General features: G+C 40.3%; 1 protein-coding gene across 7 annotated transcripts in view; it reads left to right on the top strand.

The window, feature by feature from the left end:
* The window catches only part of PDE8B (phosphodiesterase 8B), a 265,303-nt gene that overhangs the window by 114,344 nt on the left and 125,208 nt on the right, over positions 1-25,751 (top strand). For 5 of the 7 annotated variants that reach the window (XM_072794236.1, XM_072794220.1, XM_072794212.1 and 2 more), the window contains exons 2-3: positions 8,398-8,457; positions 22,430-22,620. In XM_072794236.1, coding sequence (XP_072650337.1) covers positions 8,431-8,457; positions 22,430-22,620 — 218 coding nt within the window. In that variant the 5' untranslated portion in view covers positions 8,398-8,430. The remainder of the gene's footprint in view (positions 1-8,397; positions 8,458-22,429; positions 22,621-25,751) is intronic. The other 2 variants (XM_072794226.1, XM_072794193.1) reach the window with 1 other exon arrangement.

Genomic DNA, 25,751 nt, shown 5'->3' with positions numbered 1-25,751 from the left:
TGTTGCTTTTTTAAAAAAATGGCTGGGTATGACATAGTATCTCATTGTAATTTAAAATTTACTTTCCTGATTACTAACGATTGAGCATCTCTTAATATTTATATTTCCTTCTCTGAGTTCTTTTTCCCATCTTTGCCCAACTTCCTTTTTGGTTGTCTTTTCACTGATTGTTTTTAGACATTTTCGTTCTGGTTACTAATACTTGATTGTTTCCTGATTTTTATTTTATTATCTCTTGGGCTCTCCCTCCCCTCCCCCCCCCGCCCTTTACTGGAGTGTCTCTTGCTTTTGCTTTGATTTTTTAAGAAGATTTATTTATTTATTTATTTATTTATTTATTTATTTATTTATTTATTTTTAAACAAAGATTTTATTTATTCATGAGAAACACAGAGAGAGAGGCAGAGACATAGGCAGAGGGAGAAGCAGGCTCCATGCAGGGAGCCCAGTGCAGGACTCAATCCCAGGACCCCAGGATTATGACCTGAGCCAAAGGCAGATGCTCAACCACTGAGCCACCCAGGCACTCTTGAATAGAAGTTTTAAATTTCAAAAGTCAAGTTGATGTCTTTTACAGTGGTATATTTTGATGAGTAGTTATCTGTATGTATTGGTGATGAAGCATCATGCTGCCAAATGAATGTACTCTTCTAGTAGAACATGAAAGAGAGCACGAAACAAAGCTGGTAGATCTGTCACCCACTATGAGTATCTAATGAATATGAATAATCTTTCATCTGTTTGTAACAGATCTAATCATTTTTAAGTTGTTATTTGGAGATACTGGTTTGGGGAAATTATCAAATATGAAGGATTGAATCTTTTTCTTGCCTAAGTGATCTTGTGATCTTGGAGGGGGTCACTGGGTGGGTTTTGATGCCATTCACAGGGTAAGGACTCACTTGATATCAAATAAATTAATAAAGTAATTGAGTCTGCTGTTGACAACAGACGTGTCTGCTCAGGATAGACCAGTGGTTCTCAACCCTAGTTTCACCTGTGATTTTAAAATGCTGATTCCCAGGCCCCATCCTTAGAGATTCTTATTCTTGTGGTTTGAAGTAGGACTTGGGCATTCATACATATAATAAGTCCCAGGTACTTGGAACATGAAGCATAGGCTGAGAATGTCTAGGTGAGAGAATTGGCAGCAGGACGGGGACGGGTGGGTTGGAACCACCTACGGGGCACTGAAAGGTCTGGGGCTGCAGAGCAGAGCAGGTGCTCTAGGGTGGCTGGAAGCAAAGCAAAGGGAGGGCTGGAGGCTAGTATGAGGGCAAAGCCCACTGCCAAAGCCCCATGGCTGACAAAGAGACAGAAGAAAGCATGCCAGAGGGTGGGCGGGGGGGGGCATAGAGTGGGGGCCAGGATGAGGCAGGGATGTGCAGCCTCATAGTAAGTGCTGCAGGTATGGGCCTATGAAACAGGCAAAAGTAGGGGCACCTGGGTGGCTCAATTGATTAAGCATCCAATTCTTGATTTTTGACTTAGCTCATGATTTCAGGGTTGTGGGATGGAGCCTGGCATTGGGCTCTGTGCTCAGCGGGGAGTCTGCGTGAGATTCTCTCTCCTACCCCCTCTGCCTCCCTCTACAGGGGTGTGTGTGTGTGCACGTGCATGCTCTTGAAACAAAAAGGCAAAAGTCAAACACAGACTTTGCTTGCTCAGAGGAATAAAGAAAGATTTTTGGCCTGGGAATGGAGGGTGGACAGGGGCACCTTGAGAGAATTAATCACTAAAGCCAGAGCCAGCAGGACAGCAGGCAGAGTTGATTAACATATTTAAAAATGCCTTTTTCTGAGCCCACAGCAGATCCCTTTTGTGATCAACATGACTTACCATGGAGTCGCCCCTCCCTCACGGAAGTGAGGTCACACTTGCCCTGGGTGGTGTGCATATGTACACTTAGGTGAATTTTCAGTACTGCTGAGGGTGGAGAGGAAGGGGTTCCAGATATGAAGTCCCTGAAGGGGGAAGACTCAGACTTTGAGCTCATTCTGTGGATGACTGAAGCGAAGGAAGCCCGCCACGCTGGCCCAGACACCCATGTACGTACACACCTCACTTGTTTCTCCTTAGCCCTAGTGGCAGCCCTGCTCACAGTAGTACAGACTACCAGGACCTGAGCAGGGATTGCTGGGTACTGGATCATCTCTGTAGCAACACCAGTATGAAGTCCAGAACCTCGTGGCAGAAAAGCGGTCAGAATTCTCTAAATTCTAGAGCATAATGGAAGAACGTTGTACTGGGTGTGTCTAGGGGGAAAAAATCAAGTTTCAATTCCTGACTCTGTTACTTAAAACCCACATGGTTTTAAGCAGTTGAATTCAGTTTCATTTATTTATTGACTACCTTCTAGACGCTGGGGATAAAACTGTGAGGAACACTCTATCTCCTAGGAAACTCGGTCTTGCCCAGGGGAAACTAACTAAATGAATAATACAACAAGTAACTGTGCAGTAGAGTAGGGTGCTGAGGAGAGCTATTAGGGGCGTCTTGGTGCAGCTGGGCTTGGACAACCCTCAGAGGGTGGGGGCACCGAGCAGCTGCTCGAGGGGCGGGTGTGCTGTGCTGGGCAGATGGGGTAGCAAGGGCTTTCTAGGTCAACTGCTTTTCTTCCCGAGTTCTCACTTGCTTCCTTTTTGAGGCAAGCTCTGAAACCTTAATCCAGGTTCTCTAAGAAAACTCCAAAAGCCGGAAATACCCAGAGATGTGGAGGTCACCAGCAGGGAGTGTGGTGCAGTGACAGATGAATTAGCCTGAACTACCTTGACTTCTTTCCAGATTATGTCTTCTAGCTACCTGACCTGACCAGTCGATTTTCATCTTGGACTTTGTTCTCCATTGAAATAGGGCCAAGCTGTGTGGGTTTTTTTTTTTTTTTTTTTTTTGTCATTTTCGTGTTCGTTATGACATTTTCCCCACTTAATTTCACTGCTCTAGTTCCTACTCATAGCACTGTGTGTTTTGCTAGGTCTGTTCTTACCTATCCAGAAAGTAGACAAACTATATGTTTGATTTATTCCCCACCCCCAAGTCCTAAATTGGGTCCTGTTCATTTTCCGCTCAGAAATCTAAAATGTGGTTGGTGCCTACAGGAAAATAAAAGGGGTTGGGTGGGGGTGAGGACGGTGGCACATACCTTCCAGGAATTGACCTCAACCCTTCCAGTCTTCATTTTCTCTGCCATTGTACCTTTGCCTTCTTATCTCCATGCCTTTGCTTCTGTTGTTCCATATATCTGGAATTTCTTCTCCCAAGCCAGTCTCTTGTTCTTTATGACCTATTTGCCTTCATGAAACATTCTTGATCTTCCCACCTTGAGAACCAAAAGTACTCTCTCCTTCCTCCCATCTTTAAAGTTTGAGGGGAAAATATCTATCAGCCAGAATTCTGTATCTCATTAAACTATCAAACAAAAGTAAGTGAAAATCATTTGTAGACCAGCAAAGACCAATGAGTTTGCCACTCACAAACTTTTTTCATTCAGAATGAAAAGCTACAGATCCAGTCACATGGGCAGGAACCTGTGTTGCTAGCTTGAGATTAGCTGAAGTGAAGGTATTTAAATCAGAGAATCAGCAAATGCTACAAAATAGGACTTTTTTTCATAGAGAGCCAACTCACCTGAATCTGAATCGGTTACCTTGCTTCATATATATGCATGTGCATGTTAACCTGCATACATATGTATGCATATAAATGTCTAACATACTGTAAACATGGGATAGTTAAGACTGTACTGTCAGCCCACAGTCCTTCCTCATTGGGCTGTTGGGGAAAGATGTGTGGTCAGAGTGACTAGTAAGTGTATCTCTTAACATTCTTGTCCTATCCTCCTCTCCCCCTGGGCACTAGAATTATGTTATCTATGAGCCTGTCCTTTGCTTGCTCCTGTGACCTTGGCAAACTTCTTTACTTCCTGGAATCAGAGCTAATACACTAATTGAGGATCTGTGCATCTGCAGTTGCTCAAAGTTCACCCTTTGAAGTGGAGATTCTTGGCTTGGTTACAGAGACATCAGTAAATGGTCTCTTGTTTATGTTCGTAAATACTCCTTCATAGATTGATGACATGTAGGCAGTAGGCTTCTGTGTCTGCAAACTGCTGCTGCCATGAATAGACCTGCTGCAGGTTTGCCTCTGCTGGTCACTGCCTTGTACTAGCCCTCAGCGCTGACAAGAATAAGGTCTGCCATTCTGTTGAGATGATTGACTTCTCTTGGACATGGAAACCAAAGTCAGATGAATGGGAGCAGAGTCCAAGAGGGAAAATGGAAGCCAAGGGACAGTGAGCTAAGTGTAGGTCAGGACTAAAGGAGCTGGTAAACTGAGGCCCCAACTTGGGTGTAGAAGTGACACAGTGAAACAGGGCTGGGAGGAAGTGGGTAGAGACGGGAGAGGCAGGGGTCTTGAAGGTGGTCTACCAAACTTGCGAAACTGTCTCCTTGGTTCTGCTTGCAGTGGCAGCTTCCTGCCGAACTGGGTCAAGCAGAGGTTAAAACGCTGGATGCATGCAGGCTGTGGAAGAAAGTTGTAGGGTCTTTGCTGTCATGGCAGGAAAAGGATGTGTTCTAGGTTGAGTGTTACTTTGAAAATTCCATACTCTCCGTGGCCATTGCCCGTCTCCTACTAAGGTCACTCCTGTGGAAATGCCTCCTAGCACAGTCCCCGGGAGAGAGCTGGGGGCTTGAAGAGTGTTCACATGATCATCAGGTGTTCTCTTGGCAAAGTTTAAAAAGGCCTATGTAACTACAACCCTTTTGCTTCCTTAGATGTCCTGCCTCCTTACAGTGAAGTGGGACCATGTGACTAGCTCTGACCAATGGGCTGAGGGCAAGTACTGTGTAACTTTCAGGCTGAGGTTTTAAAAACCCATGCCTGAGTATTCTGTGACTCTCCCCCTGACTGTCTCTTAGCCTGGACTGCTAAGTATCCACAAGGAGGAATTGATTTGGAAAATCACCTTGGCACCATAGTGCATTTGGTATGAAAAAATCCTTATATTATTAGATCACTGAAATTTTGGATCTCTTTGATACCACAGGATACTTGAGCCTGTTCTAATTCAGAGCTAAAATAATGAGATGGATTTTGAGAAATGAGAAAATACATGTTAAGTTCCTACCACAGTATCTAACATATGCTAGGAGTTTTAACATGTCACTTTTTCACCACCTTCTCAACTCTGGGCCTGTTTCCTCATTAGCGCACACACATAAAGAAGTAATACTTATCTACATCTCCAAATTAAAAGATATAGAGTACGTGAAAATCTTTATTAAATCCCAGTGAGGTAATAAACTTAAGGGTTTTTTTTTCTTCCCCCTTCTGAATTGTGATCATAAGTGATTCAGAAGGTTTTTCTCCTCCCATCAGAGCTCCTCTTCCTCTTTATTCAAAACCTCATAGTCCCTGGGAAGCTAACATACTGAGCTTACTCGATCGTTCCAACAAAAACATCATGTTTTCTAAAGACATTAAATGCGCGACAAAAAAATGATTATAGTTGAAGAGATTTATGAATGTTGACAACAATGCAAGGACTTTATTTCAGAATTACTCAGATTAGTAGCTATTTCCTTACATATAAGGAAAATAGAATTGGCTTTCCTTTTAATGTTGATATTAAAGCCCCATGAATGCTGCCTTTCAGGGCTTTTATCCCACCAAGTGACCTATGTAAAAGTGACTTGACCTGTGCACTGTCTAAATTCAGCAACATAAAAAGCTGAACTATATATAATAGGATCCTTTGGGCCTAAATGAATAGGAGACAATAATGAGAATTATTTTCTTTTTTTTTAAAGATTTATTTATTTATTTATTTATTTATTTATTTATTTATTTATGATAGAGAGAGAGAGACGGGGGGGGGGGGGTGGAGACACAGGAGGAGGGAGAAGCAGGCTCCGTGCCGGGAGCCTGATGTGGGACTCCATCCCTGGACTCCAGGATCATGCCCTGGGCCAAAGGCAGGCACCAAACCGCTGAGCCACCCAGGGATCCCCTAGAATTATTTTCTTTATGAGAATCCAGTTATTTGTGTGTCAACAGTCATTACACTGTTTCATAGTATTTGTTCTAAAGAGATTTCATCAGGAATGTATTGGGAGCTCTCAGCATACATACACACACACACAAAGTGCTTGTATGACTACTTCATGCATATGGTGGTTATTTATAAAGTTAGAAAAATATTGGTTAAGAGTGAATTATTTTGGGGACAGTCTGTGCCCTTCTAGCAGGGATCCTGTCCTCTGTCCCTTAGCCTTCTAAAGTGAGTCACTTTTTATTTTATTCCTTTTAAACTTTATACTTAATATTTAATTTATTTTCCGCCCCTGGATGACCCCTTGGGGAGCCAGTTTTGCTAGAGAAAACCTGTAGCCCTGTTGGAGGGGAGCTTAGGTATATGGTGTGTGCAGTGAAGCCAAGAGAGATCACAGGGACTGTGATCTCTATCTTACTGCCTCAAATTGGTTTTACTGCTTAATTATTAACTTTTTAGTAAAATTCTGGCAGTTACACTGCTTTTGAAGGATGATGTTGGGTTCAGACAACAAAAACTGTGTCTGAGTAGAGCTGGGGATGGGGGGTGGGCTGCTGAGTCCCAGTGACACAGGAGGCCTGGGAATCATTCCACTGAATCATTTTCAGTGGAATCATTCTGAGGGCTGTGCATCTATGCTGCATGCTAGTATCCGCAATAACACTTGGTAGGATATTGCTTTGTTTAAAGGAAAGAAGTATAAGATCACATGTTCTTTTACCTGAAGACAGCAGTAAAACACTAAAGGAACTTATCGCTGGTCTGTGGGCTCAGGGACTCGAGACCCCAAGTTGGTAAGAATTGTGCCAGGCCTACTAGAAGGGCCCACTGTCTGGAGGCCGCCTCACCAAGCAGAACCCACCACAGAGGACCAGTAGCCTCTGTTGAGCAGTCATTATAGGGCTTTGAGTTTTAAGCTGGCTGGTTGAGTGAGAGGCCAAAGCCCCCAGCATCACTGCTTCAAACAGTGATGCCAGGGTTGAGGGATCAATTTTAAAGAGGAAACGAGTGTCTCCAATTCAGCCGTGTTTTGGAGAAGATTCACACCATGCCCACCAGGAATTAAGCACAGAGAAAAGGGAAGAAAGAAGAAAGGGAAATTTTTAGTTTTCAAAATCATAATTTTTTGATCTATTTATTTTTAAAGATCCCTTCCTTCCTTCCTTCCTTCCTTCCTTCCTTCCTTCCTTCCTTCCTTCCTTCCTTCCTTCCTTCCTTCCTTCCTTCCTTCTTTTTCTTTCTCTTTCTTATTTTTTTAAAAGATTTTATTTATTTATTCATGAGAGACACAGAGAGAGAGATAGAGACAGAGAGAGAAGCAGGCTCCATGCAGGGAGCCCAATGTGAGGCTTGATCCAAGGACCCTGGGATCATGATCTGAACCGAAGACAGATGCTTAACCAACTGAGCCACCCGGGTGCCCCCAAAATTATAATTTAAAGAAAATTCTGCTTTTGTTAACTGATAAAAGCTTCCTCTGGCCCTTGATTAATTTATTACTGTTGCCTCCAGTCCTCTGACTTTTGTGCTTGCTGAAGGTGTTCTATCTGACTGTAGAATGCAGGATAAGCTTCCAAGTGGTAGCAAAATGACTGCTCCCTCTTGGAGAAAAACAAAATTGAATCCATGGAGGTGAGGCCAAGACCCTCAATAGGTTACTAGAAAGAGCCACTTTTAGAAATCTGAGCAAAGTTATTACAGACAAATACTTGCCTTCTGCTTGCAGCTGAAGGCAGGTAGATGGTGTTGGCCCCTGAACACCTAAGCTCATTCCTGGATCAAGTCGTGGAGCACAATTTGCCTCTTATATGGTCTTCCTCAGTTTATTTGAGGAAGTGCAACTCAGATGAGTTTATTTGTGGTAAACGGGTAAGAATAAGCTGTTTATGGCTCCTACTAAAGCATAAAGATAAGAAAATTAAGAAGTAGAGGAACAGCTCTTGAAATGTTTTGGTTTTCACATTTGAGAAATACCTTTACTTAAGATTTTAAAGTAACTGTAGTATGGTGCTGAGCATATAATAGGTGCTCAGAAAATAATTATTGGTTTTCTCCCATAAAGCAATGTTTTAAAAATCCATGTACTTAAAGTAAAGACAACCTGAAATCCACTACTTAGCATGTGATAGTATCCTCTAGGATGTTTTCAATGCATGTACATGTATATATTCTTATACAAAACCAGGATTATGCTCATTACATTTTATAAACTGACTCCATATCAGTATATTGGATCCTTGTAGTTAGTGTCTACAAAGTAGTATAATGTAATATTCTAAGTAAGGAAGAATTTGTCACTTCTTGTAGTTTGACTTGACACATCTAATATGTTGGCATTTATTTAGCAGGTCTCTTCTGCAGAGGTGCGCATTGGGCCCATGAGACTGACGCAGGATCCTATTCAGGTACGCCTCCATCATTCATGGGTGCTTTGTTTTTGGAGTACGTGGTTATAGGAGCACCATTAGAAGGGCTCTTCCAGGGGATCCCTGGGTGGCTCAGCGGTTTGGCGCCTGCCTTTGGCCCAGGGCGCGATCCTGGAGTCCCGTCCCACATCGGGCTCCTGGCATGGAGCCTGCTTCTCCCTCCTCCTGTGTCTCTGCCTCTCTCTCTCTCTCTCTCTCTCTCCCCCTGTGTGTGTGTGTCTATCATAAATAAATAAATAAATCTAGAAAAAAAATTAAAAAAAAAAGAAGGGCTCTTCCAGTACTACAGCACGTAGCCATCCTACAGACACCCATGTGTACATAAATACTGTGTAAATATGCCTTACTGTAAATGTTTGTTTTTATTAACACCATACTTGAGGAATCAAACTGTTTTCTTGAGGACTTAAACACTCCCCTGTCTTGAACATAAACAGAGTAGGTAGGGTGCATGGTGGTTTGGGAAGGAGAACAACTCTTCCACCAAAAAACTGGTCTGCTCCATACCCCGCAGCAGCCAGAAAGGGAAGAAACTGTGTGTGGCAACTGGCAGGGCATTTGCTATGAGCCACACCTGGATGTGAATCTTGGCTCTTTGAGCCAGGTAGCAAAGCCATGTGATCTTGCTTGTATTGCTTGACTTCTCTACCCAGTGCCCTGTCAGTAAAGTAGAGATAATTCCTCTCTCTCATGGGGAATTAGGAGTTAAATGAAATTCGACTGAGTGCCCACAAGACAGCTTGGCAGTGGACTGTCTAAATAAATGACAACTGTTGTTGGCTGTGTTGACAAGATGACAAGAAGCTCCCCTTTCTTGTCCCCTGTGGCCTGAGCCAGGCAGTTGTCTGGACCCTAACACTGAGGGCTGTGGCTCTAGGAAGAGAAGGTTGGGTGCCTGGGGTATTCACCTCACTCTAACAATGGCAGCAACTTGACAGCTGTCCTCTCTACAGCCCTCAGCATCCAATGGTCCCTTCAGTGAAACATGTGCATAGGGGTTTGTGTACTGTTTTAAGTAAAAAGTGGTGATTGTTAAATCCTCATCTGCATATACATCTTCCTGATAGGCCTAAATAAATGAGCCTTAGCCCTATTAAAAAAGTAACTTGTTTACACCTGGAAGCATGTCTTGTACTTGGGAAAAGTGAACATGCAGAAAAAATGCAAGCAAACTAAGCATGTAGTTGAAAGTAGAAAACCAAACAAGGGAATGAACTGTTTGATTTATGAGCAAATGGAAAAGAAAATAATGTTTTATTGTTGCTTAGGAAAGGAAATACAAATCTGGGGGAAGGAAAAAACAAAAGGAAGAGATTTAAGCTTGGGAAAGTTGGATGAAAGCAAATTTAGGAGTAGAGAAAGAAAAAAGAATTTACTAAAATAAACATAAGCCACAACTATTTGTATAGAATACAAACAAGTGGAAAATTCCAGTAATCATTCTGGGGGCATGTACTTTGTTTCCCATTTTGAATAAAGGCAATGACAAAGGATCTAATAATAGTGTTTATTCCCAAAGCAATTTCCTGAATATTTCTTGATTAGTGGAGTTTTAGATCAATTAGTTTAATTTACCTTAATTTTTGCCCTGTGCTGTACTGGAAAATTAATGATCATGATAAGAATGTCTCATTCTTCTAGAAATGTAATTTTTCAAATTGTAAAGCATTTCAAATATTCATAAAGGTACATGGGTATAGCCACACCACTTTTATCAAATACTACAGTATACTTTTACTGTTGAAGGGTTTTGTGTTGTTTTTTTCCCCCCAGAAACAATAGATTACCCTTAATTACCTTCCACTCTACTTCCCCCCACACACCCTCCCATGCACACCTCTCCCAAACTCTGTCGTCCTCTCCTCTCCTCCCTAGAAGTAATCACTGCTTGGAAATTTTTTATGTTAGGTGTTTGTATACTTATTCTACATACATATGTGTTCATTTATAATAACTACTTTGCTTTTGGGTATTTTTAAGCTTTATTTGAGAGGGATCAGGCTATAGGCATCATGATGAATTTTTTCTTTATTCAACCATTTGCTGTTCTATGTAAGAGTCTATTCCCTACTGTAAGGTCACAAAGACATACTGCTTTGTTTCTTCCTAGGAGTTTTAGCTCTGTGGTCCATTTTGAGTTAATTTTTGCATATGATGTGAGATAAGGCTTAATTCTTTCATATGTGGATATTGAGTTGTTAGAGCACCGTTTGTTAAAAAGAATATTCTTTCCCCATTGAATTGTCTTGGCATGTTTGTAGAAATCAACTGACAGTAATTGTGAAGATTTATTTCTGGGTTCTCAGGTCTTTTCCAGTACCACACTATCTTAATTGCTGTGCTTTGAATTGTGACTCCCCTAAGTGATGGCAGTAAGTTTGTAAATCAATTTTGGGAGTGTTAACAATTTTGTCTCCTAGTTCATATGGATTTTTTACCTTTTTAAAAAATTTTTTCTTCTTTCAGTAATGTTTTATAGTGTTTAGTGTGTCTTTGATGTTTTATTCCTAAAGTATTTTATTCTTTTTGATTCTCTGGTGAATGGAATTATTTTCTTAATTTCATGGTGGGAGTTTTTCATTGCTTGCATATAGAAATATAATTTGTTTTTGTTTATTTATCTTGTATCCTGCAACCTTGTTGAACTCCTTTATTAGCTCTTGGGGTTTTTTGTGGATTCTTTAGAATTATCTATATATAAGGTCATGTCATTAGTTCTTCCCTTCCAATCTGAATATCTTTAATTTCATTTTATTTGCCTCATTGTTTTGCTAGAAACTCCAGAACAATGGTGTGTTTAGTTTTTTTTTTAAGAGACTTCCATATGTCCTTTCAAAACAGGTTGCTACTATTTTATACTGCAAGCAGTATGGCAGTTCTGGTTACTACAAATCCTTGGTAATAATTGGGAGTTTCACCCTTTTAATTTTAGCTCTTTATCTTATTGTGAATTAAATTTGCATTCTTCCCTGATATCGCTCACCACTTTATTGGTTTATTGGCCATTATTTTATCTTTTGTGAATATTTGGTTAAATCTTTTTTTTAAGATTTTATTTATTTATTCATGAGAGACATGTAGGAGAGGCAGAGACATAGGCAGAGGGAGAAGCAGGCTCCATGCAGGGAGCCCATGTGGAACTCAGTCCCAGGACTCAAGGATAACACCATGAGCTGAAGGCAAACACTCAACCATTGAGCTACCCAGGCGTCCCAAAATCTTTTTTTTTTTCCAAAATCTTTTTACTTTTAATTGGGTTGGCTTTTTAAAAAAATATTATTTATTTATTCATGAGAGACACAGAGAGAGGCAGAGACATAGGCAGAGGAAAATGCAGGCTCCTTTCAGGGAGCCTGATGCAGGACTTGATCCCAGGACCCCAGGATCATGCCCTGAGCCAAAGACAGATGCTCAACAACCTAAGTGTTCCTGGATTGGCTTTACAACATCATTGAATTGTAGTTCTTCATATACTCCTTTGGCAAATCTTTTGTCAGATTTTGAGAATATTTCTTCCAACCTGGTTCTTCTATAAATTTTCTTAACTTTGGCTTTTGAGCAAAACTTAATTTTAATATAGCCTAATATATCATTTATTTTAAGGTTCTTGCTTTTTGTATTCTAAGAATCTTTACTCCCAGGTTGAGAAGATGATTTCTTAGGTCATTTTTTCCCCCTAGAAACTATTGTTTAACAATTAATTTTAGATCTCTAATTAATCCCAAGTTCATTTTCAGGTATAGAATGAACAATTCTATCCTCATATTGATGTCTAGTTGTGCTACCTTCATTTGTTGAAAAGACCATGTGATCCTCCATTGATTTGGATGCCTTTGTTACTGATTCTTTGTTGCAAATTGTTTGGGCAATATGTAATCAATTTTGAAATTCCACAGAAAGCTTTTAAAGATGTATCTCTATTTGAATAGAAGATTACATATACATGAATTTTTTAAAAATATTTTATTTATTCATGAGAGACCCAGAAAGAGAGAGACAGGGACACAGGCAGAGCGAGAAGCAGGCTCCATGCAGGGAGCCCGATGTGGGATTTGATCCTAGGACTCCGGGATCATGCCCTGGACCAAAGGTAGGTGCCAAACCGCTAAGCCACCCAGGTGTCCCCATATACATGAATTAATTCAACCTTATTAATTATGCTACTCAAACTATATCTTAATTTTTTGACTGATTTCTATGGCATTGGCTATGTCAATATCCGTATCTGCTGATATTTGCTGATTTTTTGAGTCTGTGGTGTTACTATGTATTCTTGATTATTATATATTCTTGGTGACTATCCTTTTTATAATGAGGTGTCTCTTCAAACTTCTGCCTTATAGTCTGTTTTATCTGTTGGTTAACATTTTTCTGGTATGTTTTTTCTATCATTCTCAGTTTTCTTTTATAACTTTATATTAAATATGCCTACTGTAAGCAGCATATAGCTTTTATCTTTCCAAAATCTATTCTGATTTTTTTGTCTTTTTTTTTTTAAGATTTTATTTATTCATAGAGACAGAGAGAGAGGGGCAGAGACACAGGAAGAGGGATAAGCAGGCTCCATACAGGAAGCCTGACGTGGGACTCAATCCCGAGTCTCCAGGATCACACCCCAGGCTGCAGGCGGCGATAAACCACTGCGCCACCGGGGCTGCCCTGATTTTTTTGTCTTATAAGTGAATTCAGTCTGGTTACATGGAGTGTGATTACTGATATTATTAATTTTACATTTTTATCTTCTTAACCTTTTCTTTGTATTTTTGTTTTATGTCAAATTGGCAATTTTCAGAATCTTTTCTGTTTTAAACTATAGATTGTGTTTCTTTTTTTCTTTATGGTGATTACCCTTAAGTAATTTTTTAATATGCATGCTTGCCAGTCAAATTTTATAACAGTCTCAAAGATATTGTGTTTTGTCAGCTCAAATATGACCTAGTCCTTGGCAGGATTAAATTCCCAGTAATAGCTCTACTATACTCCATTACTGAAAAACAATGGTGTATAATTTTGGATTTATTTTTAGCTTGCACTCGTAAGCTATGACACAACCAAATGAATACTGTGAACTCATCACCCAGTGCAAGGAATGTTTCTAGTGCTACTGTGTACTCTGCTGGATTCCCATTGCATGAGTTTGTCCCCAAATGACAGCAGGTCGAAGTGGTCAAGAGTCCCTCTCTGAGTGAGGGAAAATAATCGAGAGATAGTTTTTAAGAAGAAAGCAAGCTCAACTTAGAACTAAGGATGTCATAATCCTACTTGGTCTTATGGAAATGTAGTTTCATCAGTCCATCCAAAAACAATTGACAGAGCATCTGTTTGTTCAAGGCTCCATAATAGGTGCTACAAGGGAAGAAAGGCTGTGCAGTGCTCCCTGGCCCCCCAGAGAGGTTTGCTTGGTCAGTTCTATTATTTCTAATACTCCAGCTTCAAGGACAATGATACCTAGTTAACTGTTTCTGTGCTTCTGCTACTGATACTACAACTGTCTTAGAAAAATCATACTGTGTCCTGGAGCTTTTATATTTGTTTTTTGTTTTCCCTCGACTTGGTGAAAAATACCTATTGTTAGTGTAGTGGCATGCTGAAAATGTTAATAAGCTACATCAGCCAGAGTCCTTAGGGCTTGGAAGGTACTTGCTGATAATAATAATACTTAAAGATGTGGTTGCTTTTGAGGGTACATTTCTATATTCACTTGGGGGAACTTGCTCCTATGTCAGGACCTGTAACATGGAGCTCTGCATGCCTTCCATGAACTGGCAAGAGCAGTGTGAGAAGTGGAATGGGTGGGGGTGCTGGAGAAAAGTGCACCACGGTATCATAGAGGACATCTCTCCTGGGTGAGTGGCTGTGACTCATAGTAAAAGTCCTCTTTTCCCATTTTGGCAAGAAAACTAAAAGTAGAGGAAATGTTACGAGGCAATAGATTCATATCAACATTTCAAAATGAAGTGGCCTTTTCTTCATCAATGCCTCAAGGATATTTACTTGTTCAGTGTGTAGAATTGACATGTTTTTGCTTAGAGTGCTGTCCTTCCCCTTCCTGCCACTCCTACTGGGCTTTTCAACTGGATTTACAAATGATACTCAGAGCTGTGGCCTAAGCTTTTCCTACCAAGGCAGTACTTCATTTTCAAATTTTATTCTTCCATATTATATGGTTATGGATTTTCTGGAACTGTTAAATATTGGTGATCATGTGGCCTCGTGGGGAGCTATCCTTACATATTAAGTGAAATGATTGAGTGTTTAGATGTGGCAACTTGCTGCAGCCAGCATCTCCCATCCTATGTGTCCTTAATTGTACTTCCAAGGCATGGCTTCCACCTATCCCGGCCAGTTCCGTGGAACTGCAGACCTGATAGGAATTTTCATCCCATATTTTAGAGGGTAAAAACAAAAAATTAACATGACTACACAGGCTATGGAGTCAGGCTGACTTCAGTTCAAATCTTGAGAGTTATGTGGCTACGGGTGAGTCTCTTAACCATTCTAACTCTTTGGGGTTTTTGTTTTGTTTTAAAGATTTTATTTATTTATTCATGAGAGACACAGAATGAGAGAGAGGCAGAGACACAGGCAGAGGGAGAAGCAAGCTCCATGCATGGAGCCCAGTATGGGACTCTGTCCCGAGACCCCAGGATCACAACCTGAGCGGAAGGCAGATGCTCAACCACTGAGCCACCCAGGCGTCCCTCATTCCAGCCCTTTGTTTCCAGGTCTACAAATTGAGGATAATTCACAACTCCAAAGAATTGCTGAAGGATTATTGAATAAGATCCTGTGTTTAATGTACTCCCAGTCTAATGGGTAGCCCCCCCCCTTTTTTATTGGAGTTCAATTTGCCAACATATCGAAAGATGAATGGATAAAGAAGATGTGGTCTATGTATACAATGGAATATTACTCAGCCATTAGAAATGACAAATACCCACCATTTGCTTTGATGTGGATGGACCTGGAGGGTATTATGCTGAGTGAAATAAACCAATCGGAGAAGGACAAACATTATATGGTCTCATTCATTTGGGGAATAATGGCTAGCCCTTAAATTCTTGTCAAACCATAGCTGTTATTAGCAGCACTTTAAAGAAAGCTTTCAAACCATTTGTTCCTACTGAATTTGTCCCTCCTCTTAGATTGGCAGTGGTTTAGTGTGTACATACAACTAATATAATCTACACATGTGGTCTATTTTAGAATCTCTTTGTTAACAAGTTTTTGCTTAAAGCCAAACCAAGTATTTTGAAAATTGATGCATAATAGTATATATTGGGAATGCGTTTGGAGATGCGTTGAGCCATTCTTACTGATGAAAAATACTAATAATGAAGGTTTGTGTTCCCCAGGTTGAGGAAAAGTTAGTTTTACCTTCATGTTTTTCATAATTAGCCTTCACCAGAGAAAATAGTTACCTTCTAGTTTGACTATCCAAGACCAGTTATTGCTCTCCTCAAAGGTACTTTTAAGCATTTGTTGATTAAACTTGTCAAAGGAATGGCTATAAGGATTTCCAGCAAAGCAAGAGAATACCACTGGAGCCTTGGAAAGCTCACTGAAGGAGGAGTTAGGAGATGGGGGTCCAGCTCTGTTGCTGCTTGACTTTGGGAAGGTGCTGTCTTCATCTGTGGAGTGAGGAGTGATAGATCACCTCCAGAGTTTCTTCCTGCTCTGGAGTCTGGAGAGTCCTGGCCTCTGTTCTTGTCATTGCCACTAGGACACCCCCACATATACCCTAATTACCTGTGGTCTGTGTTACCCCTTTGCAGCTGCTCATGCCAGACCCAAGCACTTGATTCTCTTAGCTCTACCCTGCATTAGCCCTTATCTAGCTCGGATGGAGGGATGAATAAAACACTGTGGCTCTAAGAAGGTTCAGGTAGCATACTCTCTGCCAGAGGAGGGAGGCCCTGTATGGAGTTTGGGTTCTTAATAGTTACATTTGAAAAGCAGTACAGGTAGCCTTTGCTTTGTACAGTTTTATTGTGTGCAGATTTCAGAGTTGAGATAAATCATACCAGATCCCAACAACATGTTTTACTTTTTTTAAAAGATTGATTGATTGATTCTTGAGAGACAGAGAGAGAGGAGAGGCAGGCAGAGGGAGAAACAGGCTCCAGGCAGGGAGCCTGACATGGGACTCAATCCAGGGTCTCCAGGATCACGCCCTGGGCCAAAGGGGCGCTAAACCGTTGAGCTACCCGGGCTGCCCTATGTTTTAGATTACAATTACATTGGTGTTCTGAGTAATTGCAGTAAATATGGATTCTGTTGCTAGCATGTGAGTCCACACACCACTATGGAAATAACAGCTGTGTGTCTCAATCAGTAATCAATCACATCACCTTTTTTAGTCTTCACAATTGGTCTTTGCTCCCTGTTCTTCCATTCAAGCACAGACAGCAAAGTGTATAGCTATTGCCATCTGTTCTCTCTCATGGCAATAGATCATTGAAAGAGGGAATTAGCCAACAGAGATGAAAGTGCTTCAAAGAAATGGAAGTTATACTGCCAGAGGGAAGTTGAAGTTTGAAAGTAAATGAGGTTAGAGAAGAGATAGCAGACAGTGTGAATGTTCCACTGTCACGTTGGGGTATCTAGATCTACAGCCAAATGTAGTTCAACTTGCCATGATGATCAAAATCAGTGAGGAAAGTGATTGTGGTGAAAAGAATGAAATGTCACAGAGAAAGTGGCACCAATAAAAAACCTATATGTTAATGAATGGAACTCAGGGGATATTTCATGACATTGAAATTGGGAAGGACAAAATATTGGATCAAATATTGGAAGCTGAAGTAGGCTTAGGGTTTTATAATGCACCAAGGCATAGAAAAGATGCTCACTCTGTATCCTAATTTATCTAATTCAGAGAAGGTATATACTATTAAAGCTACCCTTAGTTTTTTGTAAAAAGAAAACATTTTGATTTTCAGTGTTGCTAATGTTTTAATTTACAGTGTCCTGAAAAATGTTTTACTTTATTTAATTATGTGATTATTAACCAACACAAATTTTTCATGTTTGGAAAGTATTTCCAAGGTCCCAGAATGGTCATTTTTACCATCATTAAGATAGCCTTTTGTGGTTGTTTTTAGAGTCTGGCCCCTCCATGGGAAGCAAGGATTGCCTGTACTTCTGTTCTTCTGCCTATACTACAGTTCCTAGACTGTTCCCAAGTAAACCCAGATCTGTACCAGAAGGAAGGTATTGCCTTATTGTCCCCGGCTTCACCCCGGAACAGATCTTCTACAATTTTGATGTGTTTATGACAGTGCAGTTAGATCAATCTAACAAAATTTTTTCCTTCTGCCCATTCCCCTAACCTAGAGTCTTGTCTTAGTGTCATGCCCATACTCCAGTGTGGTCACCACTCAGTACATTTATTGTGTTTATCTTTACCTGACAGTCTCATCTGCTTGCTTCCTAGGAGTGGAGACTAGACTGTCTATCCCTATCAGCTTTTTACTACCAGTTCTTATCTGATAGATTATAACTACTACTCTTTGAATGAATATTTTATGTGTTATGTAGAGCAAATAAAAGGGTCTGGTATTATTCACAAATCAAATTCATTTATATGTCTTTAATACTGATTTTTAAAGTATATTTTCTGAAATTTTGAGAGTTACCTCAGTGAATGGTCAATAAATATTTAAAAGTGGCCACCTCTAACAGACTATATAATGGTAATTAGGAAGTAAAGTACAGAGAGGAACTGTAGTGCTAAAGGTCTTTTTGGTTTTGTTCTTTGGTTTTAAGTAAGAGTTGCCTTATACAACCAAGTAAATAAACGAATTAAAAAACACATTTGTGGGATGTCTGGGTGGCTCAGTCAGTTAAACATCTACCTTTAGCTCAGATCATGATTTGGGGTCCTAGGTTCAAGCCCCATGTTGGGCTCCCTGCTCAGCAGGGAGTCTGCTTCTCCCTCTCCCTCTACTTCTTCCCCCAGCTCATGCTCTATCTCAAATAAATACAATCTTAAAAAAAACCCCAAAACAACCATATCTGTGAAATTTTTTTTTCCTTGCAGAATTCAAGAGCAGTTGAGAAGCTGTGGCTTACAAAGTGTGGCAGTGAGCCATCTCTAAGTACTTTGACAGCAGGAGTTGAAGGCTTTTTACTATCTCTATTACTGAGCCACAGGTTTCAGTTCCCTGCCTTAGTGTCTCTTTTGTTCAAATTCCAAATTTCTGTTAACAGTATCATTAGCCCAGCTGTGCTGGGAGATAGGGATGGAGAGTCCAAGCCTGGTTATTTGGGCCTGTCACTTTCCTAGAAAAGGTAAAATGTTTGAGATAGGCATACATCCAAAAAAGGCAATTACTATAGTACTTTACTCTAAAATGCATATATTTTTATTCCTGTAGGTTTTCTTTAAGATTTAATGTATTCATGAGAGACATGGGGAGAGAGAGGCAGAGACATAGGCAGAGGAGCAGTAGGCTCCCTGCAAGGAGCTCAATGTGGTACTCAATCCCAGGACCCTGGGATCACACCCTGAGCAGAAGGCAGACGCTCAACCACTGATCCACCCAGATGCCCCTATTCCTGTAGATTTTTTCACTTAGGAGTTAGATTATTGAAAACTAGTTTTTCTGATTTTTAAAAACAAACGTGAAGAATTTTAAGTTTTGATTTTAATTCCAGTTAGTTAACATACAATGTTATATTAGTTTCAGGTGTATAATATAGAAATTTAAAATTTCCATACGTCACCCTTAAATGGGAAGAATTTTAAACACCACCCAAAGAAATTCTCTCACGAGTGCTTTTATAATAGAAATAGTCCTGTTAAAAAAAAAAAAAGAAGAAGAAGAAGAAGAAGAAGAAGAAGAAGAAGAAGAAGAAGAAGAAAAGAAATAGCCCTGTTTTAAAAAGTAGATTTTATTATTCAGGTATGGTGAGGCCAACAGATCAGGAAAGGAATATGATTAAACAGTCTGTCACTCAGAGGAGGGACCACATCTTGCCATGAAGAACCACACACATAGCGCCAGGGCTGGTCAGGAGGCAGAGAGAGCAAAGGGAAAATATGGGCAAGAGCCTCTCATATTTGGGAGCTTCTGTGGAAAGGAATGGGTAAGGGAGGCCAAGCAGGTTTGGCTAGTATGAATCATTTCCAGGGAATCTGGGGTATATATAGCATTGTCTCTAGTTGCTTAGTACTTGGCCCTGGAGTGATTAGGGCAGGTGGATAGTGGTTCCATGCATTAAAGTGTGATAAAAGATGTAGCAGGAAAAAAAAAAAAAAGATGTAGCAGGAGTAGGGACTTTGCATTGGTTTGCATTTGAAGGGTGCTTTCCTAGGCAAGTCTTCTGCTAGCTCTACAAATTGGGCCCCCCTCAGAAGGCACAGTCTCCCTAGGGTTAGTAAGCCCCTAGATGTCAAAGCATCAAAACTATAGAAAATAACAATACATGATTAATAGTTTCTCACTTTGAGTCAGTTGTGTGAGTTCTCACATGAAATCTGGTTTAAGTTCCTCAAATGGACTTACCTTGATGTAACCCTCTGCTGTGAACTAGACTTTTCCTCTCACCATCCCTTCTGTCACACTGGCTTTCTCACACTTTCTCGAACACACCAGGCACACGTCCCACTGTAGGGGCCAATGGAGCCATTCCTTCTGCTGGAAATGCTTTCCCTTCAAATATCAACTTGGCTTCCTGTTCGTTTACTTCAGGCATTTGTGCATGTGTTACTTTGTCAGTGAGGCCTATTTAACTAACTGTCTCTACCAGCACCCACTCTTGCTCCCGCTTAGATCCTCCTCCTGAGTAGCACTCACCACTTCTAACATTGTTTGTTTGTTTATTTTAAGATTTTATTTGTTCATGAGAGACCTGGCGAGAGAGGCAGAGGGAGAAGCAGGCTCATTGTGGGGTGACCTGATGCAGGACTCCACCCCAGGACTCTGAATCACAACCTGAGTCAAAGGCAGACACTCAACCACTGACCACCCAGGCACCTCCACTTCTAACATTCTGTATTATATGGAGATTTTCGTATTAATAGCACAGCTACCCAGGGAGAGGGCTACTGCTTTTACACACAAAGCAATTTATTCTACTTGACTTTTTCACCAGAGCTGTCTCCTTAATAGCTTTGTTTGAAGGCTTTCTCTTCATTATCAGATCCACAAGCTGTGCTCTTCATATCTCTTGGAAGAGCCACCATCCCACTTCTTCCTGGAAGTACCTCTGTGGTCAGCAACATACAGGAGACTCTGGACTGAGGAGTGATAGAGCCTGGCCCGGAGTGAGCTCTTAATAAGTATGGCTGCCTTAGGTGTTACTAGGGTGTGATTTCAAGCCATGTACAAAGAAGAAAATGGCAAAATCCTCTTGAAAAATATTCTATCTCTTATGGAAACATGGCATTTGGGAAAGCAGGAAATGCTTTAAACAGTGTAAAACAAAGTGACGTTCATGATACATTCAGATAAGTAACAATGTTAAGGAGCTATTGGGGATGTGACTATCATAAAATAAATAAAAATTAAAAAAAAAAGAAACACAGCTTACTTTAAAAAAAATCATATATATAAAAAAAGGAGCTATTGGGGAGGTTTAGGTATGAGATGCCGGCACTGTGGCTTTCTTCTTTTGAACAGTCTTTATCTTCAACAGATTCATATGGTTGAAATGATGTGATATGTGGGGCTTTGCTGCAAACTAACCCAAGAGTCAAAAAGTGAGCAGAGATAGAAATGAAGCCAGATTGGCCCAGAGTTGGTTATTGCAGAAGCTAAGTGGTAGATGCATTAGGTTTACTATTACTATTGTGTCTGTTTTTCAGTCTATTGTCAATTTTCGATTATTAAAAAAAAACTTTTTTAATGTAATGGTAATGGTTGGACAATTTGTCTTTCTGAATTTAAGTGAAACACATTTTATATTTGATCATCAAGAATGATACTGGTTATTGGCTTAAAGACTTTTCATGTTGAGGGAAAAAAAACCCTTTTGTTGCTAATTATTGTTTAAAGGGTTTATAGAGGTGGATGCTGAAGTACATTCAATGTCTTATCCATATCTTGAGATAATAATGTGTTTCTGTTGGACCTCTTACTTCTAATAATAGCAAAACCCTTTTGCATTTTGCAGGAAACTCTAAAGGTAGTTTACTTTTAACTCACCAGATATTTATTGAGCAGCTAGTAAGTGCCAGCTTGGTGCTGGGCACAGGGGTGGGAGTAATTGGGAACAAGGCAAGCAGGTCTTTGTGTCCTGAAGCTCATGCCAGTGGAGAAGATAGACCGTGATCAAACAAATAAATAAATAAATTTAAGTGGTGGTAAGGCTGCTTTGAGTGCTGGAGTCCAGGGGCTGGTGAGGGAGCCAGGGTGAAGTCCTGCTACCTCCTTCCAGTGGCTGTACTTCTCAGTGAGGCAAAAAGAGACAAGTTTTCCTCAATTCAGCTCCATCAGCTTCTTGTTGCATGGTCATTCTTTCCAGATTCCACCACTGGTTGGGTGTCTTTATAGGGATCTAACTGCTAAGATTAGAGAGTTGGACTCCAGGTACTGGGAGGTCAATACCACCTATTCTGGAATTGAACATGTGTATGTGAAAACCATAGTCTAAGCTGTATTAATGATCCTGTTAATAACGTCACTGCTTAATGTATTTAACAACAAAGCCAATTGGGAAATTAAAAATGAGTAACAGCCACTACCAGAGTGATTGAGCGCCACCCCAGGGCTCATGCAGGTCTCACGATGAGCTAGTGTGGCACATCTGACCGTGGAGATGAAATACAAAGAGATGAAATACATCATTCAAAGACACACTGGTACCAGTTGAAGGAGCTGGGATTTGAACTCGGGTAGTTCAACTCTAGATGCTGCATTTTTAACCAGTATACTGTAGGGTTGTTTGTAATATAATCTGTAAGGATGATGATTGCTTATAAGACACTTTTCTGTGTGTATTTCAGGTTTTGCTGATCTTTGCAAAGGAAGATAGTCAGAGTGATGGATTCTGGTGGGCCTGTGACAGAGCTGGTTATAGATGCAATATTGCTCGGACTCCGGAGTCAGCCCTCGAATGCTTTCTAGATAAACATCATGAAATTATTGTAATAGATCACAGACAAACTCAAAACTTTGACGCAGAGGCGGTGTGCAGGTACCTTCCCTAAATATAACATGCTCCTTAAATGTTCACTTAATAGCTTAAAATGAAAGTCACTTACAGATGTCTTTAGTTCCAATCCCAAGTATTTCTGAAATATGTGTTGATGTTTCTAAGCAGTATATGCAGATTTCTGTGTTGAAAGCTGTAGCTCCTCCTATGGATTTATCTCACCTTTTCTGTTTTTCCACATTTGAGTTCCAGTGAATTTAGAGGTGTGAGCTTGGTGTGTCTAAAAATGTCAAGGTATTTTTCCCCCCGAAGTATTGCTCATATTCCACGCACACACACAAGAGACATTAAAATTCACACAGTTCTTATTATACAGATATGGTATGGATTTAAACCAGATATTTTAATCTTAATTATTCTGTCCCAAAATGAACATCAGAAATGTGTGAAATATACATTTTTCTCTTCCTGACACAGATGGGTAGATCCTATAGCAGTCGTGGAGCAAAGGCAAGCCACTTTACTGCAGCAGAAAGGCTTCCAGGGATCCAAACTCCCCCCTTGTTTACAGGAACGCTTATACTCCAGGGGGGAAAATGCATGCCTATTCATAAATAAATGCACTCATATGCTTTGAAGCTAGATAGCAAGAGGTCACTAATTAAATGCTAGACCAACACAGACTCCAATTACATATGGAGCTGGAATTTTCTTGAATATTAGTAAGTGAAATGAAAGGTAGGGAAGTGGCTTCTTAGATCATTTGGCACCCTGACAAGAAATGATTGGATTAAGAGATGTTTCTCATCATAGGCATCGCCTTGTTATTCTTTGATCATTTTCAGTTTCCCAAAGAAGAATTTTTCGTACAGAACCTATTTTAAAACGTCTTACTGGTCTCAAATAAGCTTATTGTTCTGGATAGAAATATTTTCCTTTTTTTATTATATATATATATATATATATGTCAAAATATTGGGGTGATACTTTCAGTATTAAGAAATATTGTTTTCTTTTTAAGCGATCTACAGGAAAGAATTTGGTCCTTTACAACTAGATCTACTTTTCCTTGGCCTTCACTTAATTTTCTTACATGATTTTATAGTAGTAACACCACAATCCTTTGTGCATACATGGAATGATTTAAGACCAGCTTCAGGTGTAAAAAAGAAAAATTTCTTCTTCAGATAAAGATGAAATTAAGCAGATAAAGCTTTGTAACCTTCCTTGAATATAAAGAAATTTAGTTTTGCTATCTAATAAATTTATTCCTATGGGGGACCTGTGTAGATCAGAAGCCAGGCTGTATATCTGGGAGTGTACTTGCTGACTGTTACTGCTTATGTTAAGGGCAACCAGATTCCTGAATGCATGGCTTCCAGTACATGTCCCCCTAAGATGAGTTAGGGACCCACTCCTGGCAGATGTACATTCTTTGTTGTCATCCATGGTCCAAGATCCTGGATTTTTGAGCTAGACTGGACCTTGGCTTAACATGCTTCCTTACACCTTTGCCCCACCTATTCCAGTCCCTCTTTGTCCTCTCAACCAGGAAGAGGTCTGGGTCTCCCTGACCATACCAGTTCCTTTGGAGGAATGAGAAAGAAGAGATAAGCAGCAGGGAGCAACCTCAAAAATGGAAGCCAGTTTCAGAAGAAGCTAAGGGAGCATGGGCTCCAGCCCAGTTATGTTCGTAACAGTGTTTGAGCCTCTTGAGGCTCACCTCCTAGAACACAGCCTAGCACTATAGCCTTGACATCTCACTGTGGTGGAAGAGGCTGTACAAAGGTGAGAAGTGCTTAGTATTTGCCTTAGAGAGTAGGGCATACCTCTGACTATGTGGTTTTTTTCATTAGATGGTAACTGGTATTTCTGCTGAGAATTCAACTGGCTCTTAGGTAGAAAAAAATTGTATCTTGATCTTACCAAGACCTGTGCTGTGGGCTGGTTGAATTGGAAGTAGTCTGTGCTAGCATTCAAAAGGGGGCTTGAGTTACTCCTCTAGTCCCACAGTGAGTTAAGGCATTGAACTTAGGGAGTTTGTTCAAATACCATTTACCTACCAGGGGAACTGTTACTGCCCATAAGAGCTGGTCACTTCCCTGAGCCTTCCTCACACCCCACCCTGAACAGAGTGAGGTCTCAAGGAATAGGAAATTGGCAAAGTACCTTTTTTGAGAAAGGACGGGAAATTTGAGAGTTGAAGGAAATGAAGCTGTACAAGCTGGCTTTTTGTAGGGGAGCAGTAGTACAGACATGTTGAAGCACAGAAAAGCTGAAATGCCAATAGCTAGAAAAATCAACAAATACACGTTGTTTCACAAATTACCCGGGAGCAGCCTTGAGCCTTCTGTTCTTGGAGATGATGGTTCTCTTCCCAGGATCTCAAAATAAACAGAGTCCAGACTGAGAAGATGGGTCAAAACAAGCATGCTTATTTGTACTCAGATTCAAGTATGTGGCCCTTTATTAATAGTTCATCCAGTTCACGAGCCCTGACCAGGATGATTCAGAATCTGAGCTGCAGCATACAATAGCACATGTTGTAAGAAGATACACAGACCTCAAAATTCTGTATCCTTACATATTCTAATCCTGTTAAATTCCTATGGAGTAAAAGACACAACCGTGACAGTGGCTGCAGTGCAGTGTTTCCCAGCTTTAGTTCATGACCCAGTTGTTAAAAGCATCTGAGCACAAACAACAGAACAACCTCCCAAAATGAGGTGGCTCTTTGTACCACTCTTACAGGTTTCAGCCTGAATTAGTGTGTCCAGCTGCCAGTGACTGAGTTATAAGGTCATCCTTCTGAGCTCTCCACTATTTTAAAAGAAAAAAGATCCAATACAATTAGCTCCCTAAGTACAAACTGATAACTGGAGAACTGTAGGACTGCCAGTTTCTTTGGAGAGTGGAATTTCAGTCAGAAAACATGGAATGTAAGTGGAATTTGCCAGTTTTTGAAGTGGAAAATTGGCAGCTCTGACCCATTGGACAACTGCCCAGGCATTAAAAAAGAAGTTTTTTGTTTGTTTGTTTGTTTTTGTTTTTTTTTTAAGGAAAACAAAGAGATTGTCCTAATCTACAAAGGGCATCTTTCTTCATTGTCTTCATGTGTTTTCAGACTTTCTCTTGAGGGGAAGATTGGGTTTTGTGCCATTTTCTTTTTTTTT

The sequence above is a fragment of the Canis lupus genome, chromosome 2 (genome assembly GCF_048164855.1).
Source record: "Canis lupus baileyi chromosome 2, mCanLup2.hap1, whole genome shotgun sequence".
Taxonomy (NCBI): Eukaryota; Metazoa; Chordata; class Mammalia; order Carnivora; family Canidae; genus Canis; species Canis lupus.
The sequence above is the reverse complement of the archived record's forward strand: the minus strand, read 5'-3'. Positions and strand labels throughout refer to the sequence as shown.